This window comes from Crocuta crocuta, unplaced genomic scaffold, assembly GCF_008692635.1.
Source record: "Crocuta crocuta isolate KB4526 unplaced genomic scaffold, BGI_CrCroc_1.0 scaffold13, whole genome shotgun sequence".
Lineage (NCBI taxonomy): Eukaryota > Metazoa > Chordata > Mammalia > Carnivora > Hyaenidae > Crocuta > Crocuta crocuta.
The window spans coordinates 5,053,941-5,061,590 of record NW_027530007.1 but is presented as its reverse complement, the minus strand read 5'-3'; the positions used below and the strand labels follow the sequence as shown (position 1 = coordinate 5,061,590).

The following is a 7,650-nucleotide window of genomic DNA, read 5'->3' as shown; positions in this document are numbered from 1 at the left end:
TCAGCTGCACGGTGGGTAGGAACACAGCTTCTGACATTACACAGAGCTGGGCTCTGGGTTCAAATCCCAGCTCCACCGCATCCTGGCTGTGTGTCCTCGGGTGAGCCATTAGCTCTCTGAGCCTCAGTTTCCTCATCTATAAATAACAATGACAGGACAGATCTCAGAAGGCCAGAAGGAGGAGACAGTGAGTCCTCAGCTCCCTGGCCTGACACAGGAAGAGCTGGCAGTCATTACCATGGTCACTCAAATGCGTGCTGGAAGGGGCCACGCTTGAGTTCAAAGCCCTGGCTTGCTCTCTCATGAGCTGCGGGGCCTCAGCCAAGTCACAGGACCTCTCTGAACCTTGGTATCTTCATCTGGAAAAGGGGGCGCGCAGGCCTTCCCAACAGAGCTGCCACAAACAGTACATAAGGCACAGAAAGCGTGTGGCTCAAAGCCCGGCCCATAATGGACAGGAGTGCCCGGCGACGATATTTATCATTCTCCCTCTTGTTCTGCTCTGCTGCCGACCCCAAGGCCTGGCGCTTCAGGACCAGTTTGTCCCTCCTTCCCTCTGTCATTCCCATGGCACGGCCACTCTCACCAAGTCCCTGACCCATGTGTGTCCCTGACCCATGCCCAAGCCTGAAGAGTGCTCCAGAGAGAGGACCAGCTGGGCACTGGGGCGAAGCCTGGACGGGGGGTGGGGTGGGGGGGGTGCGTCCTTTCTCTTCCTGGGTCTCAGCTTCCTCATCTGTGACGTGGGGCCACAGCTCCTGTCACCGCGAGGACTGCAGTGCAGGAAAGGGCTTTGGGGTGCCCCCGCTCCCCTGCTCTTACAGAAGTCCCCCCCATTTTGTTTCTGAGCCAAGGGCCGCCCCTCTGCCTTGTAAACCAGGCGCCCTGCGGCCCTGCTCACCCTTGCACCCAGCGGACACTGTGGGTGACCACGCCCGCAGAGAGAGCCCTGTGGTCTCTGCCCCCAGCTACCCGGGCCCTCCGTCCTCCCTACCTTGGCTGCTCGCCCCTTGTCCATGCAGTTGGGGTTCTGACAACGCAGTCCCTTTTCCTCCGCCGGGCTCTGGTCGTCTGCAGAGGAGAGAAGCAGAGGGTTATCAGTCAGGTGGGGCCCAGGGAGGCTGCGTCCCAGGCCAGGGCACCCAGGCAGGCCCTGGGGCCCCAGTGGCCTCCAGACTAGAGGATGGGTGGAGCTGTCTCCTCAATCCTCCCTTCAAAGGAGGTCAGTGTCCCTTTCTCTTTTAAATGCCAACTTATCTGCTCGGGAATCTGTTTGCAGAGCCCTTTTCTTGTTGCAGTTCCCCAGGGAAATTATCCAGATTCCATGGGGAGAAAACGTCTTTGGAAATAAGCTGCTCCCTCCCTCTGTCCCACTAGTGGGGGGCGGGGTAGCTCAGTGACCTTGCGGGGCTCCAGACTTCCTGGGGGATCCCCAAAGGGCTGCTGAGTCCACCATCCCTTCTTATCCCCTGCCCTCCACATCACTGCCTCTGTGGACCGACTCCTCCTCAAAGGCCCGGGTGTCCCCTTTACCCCCTGGTCCATCTTTGACCCAGAATTTGGCCCCCTCCAAACTGCCTCTCTTCCTAGGGGCTGGGGTGCAGCAGCGGAGGGGGCAGGGAAGGGGCCGAGGGGCTGCCCGCCGCAGCCAGCGTGCAGGGTCAGGGGTAGGGGTGCTGCTACAGCGGGCCCCAACATGGGGACAGAGTTTGGACCCCCACCGCCCTGACTCCGAGGCCGGCGTCCACCTCCCACCGTGAGCAGGCCTTCCCCGGAGCAGGGGAAGGAGNTCCGGGGGCGGGGCTCCGGGTCCCCGCGCCCCGCCCCCCGCGTCCCTGTCCCTGCGGTGCTCACGGCGCACCCCTCCCCGCGCCAGGCTGAGCGCACCCTGCACCCTGCCTCGCGGGGTGTCCGCCGGAAGGGTGCGAGGCGATGTCCCCGTCCCCCAACGCCCTCAGCCTCCCTGACACCTCAAGTGAAAACACCTCTGGCGCTCAGGAGACATTTTCTCAATCCTTGGCAAGTGGAAATAAAGGCATTTTAGGCAAGTTTGCTGTTCTTCCTGGCCGGGAAGGTACCGTCATCTAAGTGGAAATGGGGCCTTCCTGTAGGTGGGATCGCGGGTCGGGACAGCTCTCTGGCCCTTCATCGCCCACCCCCAGCGGGGTGCCCGCATTTGGAACCGCTGTCACCGAAGGGAGCGGGCTGGTGGCTGCTGTTTTGTTGGTTAACCTTTTAAACACTTCTGGGAAGTATGAACACGTACAGAAAAGTGCAGGAGTCGGCGTCTCAATAAATGTCCACAAAATGTATTTTCACAAAATAACCAGCACCCAGCTCAAGAAACAGAGCATTACCAGCCCCTCAGCAGACGTCACCCGCCCCCCCCCCCCCCGGGGGCGGGGGGTTGCCAGCCACTCCTCAGAGGCAGGACGCTGTCCCGACTTCTAGCTGCATCGATTAGTTTTCCTGGTCTTGTACTTTATGTAAATGGCATCACTCCATACCTGGACAGCATTTTAATGTTTACAAACACTTCGCTACAGAAAGGGAGCCTCGGGAGGTGGCCAGGACTGGGCCCCCGAGGGACTGGGGGTGCTCCCAAGCCTGCCTAGACCCCTTCCCAGGGGCAGGTATGTCAGGAAGCCCTCTGTGGATGCGATCCTGGCGTGGAAGATCCAGTTTGGTGGAGAGGTGGGGGGGCGGGGATTCCCTCTCCCAAAGCCCCCCCTGCCTTTCCCCTCCTCTCATCTCAGCCAGAGTGGGGTCCTGCCTCCCTGCATGTGTCCCTTATGGGGGCCGGCCCTGGGAACTCACAGGTGACCAGAACCCGATCCCTGCCTTCAAGAACTCTTGGCAGAGGGAAGTGTGATTGGTCCAGGTCTTCTGGGTCCTCTGGATTCACTCAGCAAATACACACCGAGAGTCCCCTGAGGGGCTACCATGTGCCAAGCCCCAGGCTGGGCACTGGGGACCCATCAGTGACCCTGACAAGCCTTGGGGAGCTCCCTGTGGGCCTGTGGGAGTGCATGCAGTGGGGAAGGGGCTCCCCCGGAAGAGGCTGAGGGGCTACGTCTACAAGCATCTGTCCTGAGGGCTTAAATGGTGCCCTGAGGCTTTTGGGCTGAGGGCACCAATGGTACCTGGGTTTCTGTCTCCTCTTGGTGCAGTTGAAGCTGGGGCTTCTGAGGAGGCCCAAGCCTGCCTGCTGTAATTCTCAGGCCGCCCAGCCCGTGCTGCCTCACTCGATTCGCGGAAGCACACAGTTCTGGTTTCCCCGTCGGAAGCTCTGTGGCCTCAGCTGTCCGAGGGCCAGTAAGGCCTGTCGTGACAGGGTCCCTGGGGTCAGGGGTCCCGAGGGCCCTGCCCACTCCCCCTCTGCCATCTGGGTTTCCATGGGGACCTGGGGCCTTCAGCCGTATTGGGAGATGGGGGGCATTTCCCATGTGCTCTGTAGGGGGTTTCTCAAACTCAGGTCCCCTGGGTCACAACTCCAGGCCTGGGGTCAGGCTCTAACACCTTTTGCCCCAAGACTTCTGGCTCCTGGCTCTAAATTCTGGGGGCTCTGAGCTATGTCCTCCACCACAGTGTTCTGGAACCTCCCTCCCAGCTCTCTGTGTCCTGCCGTGACCGGGCCAGGCCACAGCCCCTGCACGGCCTGGTCCACCCGCAGCTGCCATGGAGTCGTTGGCTTGTGGTTCTTCCGGGCGCTGGGGATCTACCTGGATGAACTCTCTGGCCTCCAAGCCCCCAGTTTCAGCTCCCTCAAGATGCTCAGTAGGCTTTCTAGACCCCCTCTCTGGACTGCTTGCTCCTCAAGCAGGGAGGTCGAAATTTCTCTGAGCTAAAGCTGCAACGTTCCGGGGCTTCTGGGTGTGCCTGTCTCTCCCAGACACTCCAAACACAGGAAAATCGGTAAAGGCCCCCGTAAGAGGGGCTCCTGGGGCCCGGGGAGGGCTCAGGCGTGGCCTAGGCCATCCCCACCACAGGCCTGCCCGGAGCTCCCTTCCGGGCAAGCCAGCCCATGTACAGCCCGGAGGAAGGGTGGGCCTGGTGAGGGGGAACGCTGTACCAGGTAACATCACACCCTGGACGTAATTGATCAGGACAGAGGTGGCCACCTGACCAAGCCCATTCCACTGGATTTGCTCTCTTGAGAATCTGAGTTGATGGGGCGCCTGGGTGGCTCAGTCGGTTGAGTGTCCGACTTCAGCTCAGGTCATGATCTCACGGTTCGTGGGTTTGAGCCCCGCGTTAGGCTCTGTGCTGAACGCTTGTTCAGAGCCTGGCGCCTGCTTCAGATTCTGTGTCTCCTTCTCTCTCTGCCCCTCCCTGCTCACGCTCTGTCTCTCTCTATCTCTCAAAAATAAATAAATGTAAAAAAAAAAGAGAGAGAGAGAATCCGAATTGAGACGGATGATACCCCTGGGGCCCTGCAGCCCTGCGATCATGGAAAGTCATGTGACTGGGTCCAGAGCCCTGCGATTGTTGAAGAGCAAGAATGAGGGAACGCATAGAAGCAGCTGGTCAGTGGAGAGGACTCTAGGGCAGAGAGGGTGGGGTAGAGACAGCCCTGTGACTGTGGGATAGCTCCTGGGCACCTGTCTCCACTGCCTGCTCCTGTAGGACCCCCTGTGACTCAAGTCAGCCTGAGCTGGTGTCCGGCTGTGACTCCTGAGCCAAAAGTCAGGCAGACGTGGAGCCCTGAACTTGACCTCCACCCCCAGGGTGCCGGAGACTGGCCCCTCCAGCTTCCTCAGGCTGGAAAGCCAGGGCCCCCTCGGCCCGGCAGACAGGCCCACCCTCCAGCCTTCCCCCCCATCTTAGTCATGGGATGCCTCTCTCCCAACATGAGCTCTGCCACAACTGGCCGACGGGGCGCCTGGGCAGAAGCCGGCCGGCAGACATGTTTTGTTTGGCCAAGCACAGTGCCTCAAAAGAATTTGAATTGGTTGCCAGCTTTGAAAAGTCAGATTTCACATAAAAATCCGGATTTCTGGCTTCTATGGACAAACCAGTGGAGCCTGGCAGCTCTGGGCCCATATCCCCGACGGCTCCAGTTCCGAGCTGTGTGTACACAGCCTTCCACCCCCCACCCCATCCCTACTGCTCCCTGCAGCCTCACAGCAGCGCCCCTCGCCCCGAGGGAACTGAGCTTTGACCCCAGCCCAGCCCTTCCTGGTTCCGTTGCTCTGCCCCGTGCCTCATCAGCCACATCACGGTCCTCTGACGTACTCCCCACTCTCCAAGGCCTCTCTGTCTGACATACCCCAAATTCCAGATGACTCTCTGCCTGCTACATCCTACTGTCCTGGGATGGGCTGCTGAACTGACCTATTACTTTTGACCTCTGGTCCCCACCAGATGGCTCTGGGAACGACGGCCCACACAGGGCTCTCTGAATCGCTCAGCGCTCTTGGCGTTCCAGACCTGGTCTCCTTTTGCTGTCCAGCACTCCGCGGTGTGATCTAACCCTGCATGGCAGCCATTGCCTGTACCTGCCTGGCACCTGCAGGGAGGCCAGTCCAGCTTGAGATGTTCTGTACGTGTGAAATACGCATCAGATTTGGAAGACTTCATTGGGGGAAAGAAAGCGTAAAATCTCCTTGATGATTTTTTTTATATTGATTACATGTTGAGATGCATTGGGTTTGGAATGCATTGGGTTAAATAAAAAGATTATTAAAATTGACTTTGGTTGCTGGTTTTTCATCTTTGTTTTGTTTTTCAATGTGGCTATTAGAAAATTGTAATGATGGGGGCGCCTGGGTGGCTTAGTCGGTTAAGCATCCGACTTTCACTTAGGTCATGATCTCACAGTTCCGTGGGTTCGAGCCCCGCGTCAGGCTCTGTGCTGACTGCCAACTCAGAGCCTGGAGTCTGTTTCAGTCTGTGTCTCCCTCTCTCTCTGACCCTCCCCTGATCACGCTGTCTCTCTCTCTCCTAGAAATAAAACATTTAAAAAATTAAAAAAAAAAAAAAGAAAATTGTAATGATGGGGGTCCGTTAAGCGTCCGACTTTGGCTCAGGTCATGATCTCGCGGTTCGTGGGTTTGAGCCCCGTGTCAGGCTCTGTGCTGACAGCTCGGACCCTGGAGCCTGCTTCAGATTCTGTGTCTCCTTCTCTCTCTGCCCCTCCCTTACTCGCACTCTGTCCTTATCTTTCAAAAATAAATAAACATTAAAAGCTATTTTTTAATAAAATAAAAAAATTGTAACGCTGGAAGCTTTATTAGAGAGCACGGTTCTTTTTTTAAAATTTTTAGTATTTTATTCATTTTTGAGAGAGAGACAGAGCACGAGTGAGGGAGGGGCAGAGAAGGAAGGAGACACCGAATCTGAAGCAGGCTTCAGGCTCCAAACTGTCAGCGCAGAGCCCAACGCAGGGCTTGAACTCACAAACTGCGAGATTATGACCTGAACCGAAGTCGGATGCTTAACGGACTGAGCCACCCAGGCGCCCATGGAGAGGGAGGTATGATCATTTGCCTGTTTTACCGATGGGACCACCGAGGCTCAGAGGACTGGGGACCTTGCCCAAGGTCACACAGCTGTGTGAGTGGTGAGGCTGAAGACTCAATGTCCTCGCTCCTATCAGGCTGCACTGTCCCAGGGTGCCCCCTGGCACACATGAATTCATCCCCCCATTGTCATGAAAGTGCCCCCTTTCCCAGCTGGCCCCAGGCTGACATGAAGGTATGAGAAACCACCATTGTCTTCATTCCTCACAGACCCACCTCACTGAGAGCCCCCACTTCCGTGAACCCTTCTGCCCCAAGAAGGCAGTGCCCTTCCTGCCCACCACCGCCCAGCCCCAGGCCTGGCCTCGCAGAGGCTGCCCCTCCCAGGAAGCAGCTGTGACCTTAAAAGCCCGCTCCCACGCAGACCCAGCCCTCCTGGGAGCCCGTCCTGGCTGGAGCAGCCGCCACGGGCTGCATAAGCCCCCTCGCCAGGGAGCCTGCAGAAGCTGAGCAGGCTTCCGATCGGGCCCGAAGCTGGCCTAGAGCCAGAGGGCATGTCCTGGGCACATGGCTGTCGGCCCCAGAAACCATCTGTCACTCCCTACCCTGGACACTGGTCAGAGCATCACAGGCGGAGCAGGAAAGGCATGTGGTGCCCTTCCTAAAGCCCCATGGGGCGTTTTGGCGTCGGGCAGTCAAGGGGGGACCCAGCAAGAACAAGAAGCATGGACCGCGGCCTCTGACACTGCCCCCGCCTGAAGCCCAGAACCATTGATGGCATCATCTCCCGGGGCCTGGAGACCCCAACCACGGCCCTGCCTGCCCACACTCCTCAGGCTCAGTGAGAAGGGGTGGGAGGACACATTCAGGATTCTTTTCTGGGGCCAGAGAAACCACATGGACAGGACACAGCCCTGGAGCCATGGCCACTTCCTGTGTTTGAGGCCGCTGTGGGCACCTGCTCACTTGCCCACCGCGGGCTTGGAGGAACCGAGAGGGACCGACGGGAAATCGGAGCGGGGCTGCGGAGCCTGGCTTGAGATTCCAATTCAGGACAGTCACACTCGGTGCATGAGCCCCACCCCCATCACAGGGCTGTGCTGGCGCCGGGCTCACCACCCACCCTGATGGGCCCAGGCCAGGGGCCAGCTGGCTGCAGAGGACAGAGCCCACGCAGACAGCTGTGTGC

At 58.7% G+C, this 7,650-nt stretch overlaps 1 protein-coding gene across 1 annotated transcript in view; it reads right to left on the bottom strand.

The window, feature by feature from the left end:
• PLEKHG5 (pleckstrin homology and RhoGEF domain containing G5) overlaps positions 1 to 1,064 on the bottom strand; it is a 24,598-nt gene extending 23,534 nt beyond the window's left edge. The window contains 1 exon segment of the mRNA XM_077763871.1: positions 995 to 1,064. Within this exon segment, the coding sequence (XP_077619997.1) occupies positions 995 to 1,018 (24 nt within the window). The 5' untranslated portion in view covers positions 1,019 to 1,064.
• Positions 1,065 to 7,650: the final 6,586 nt, after the last annotated feature.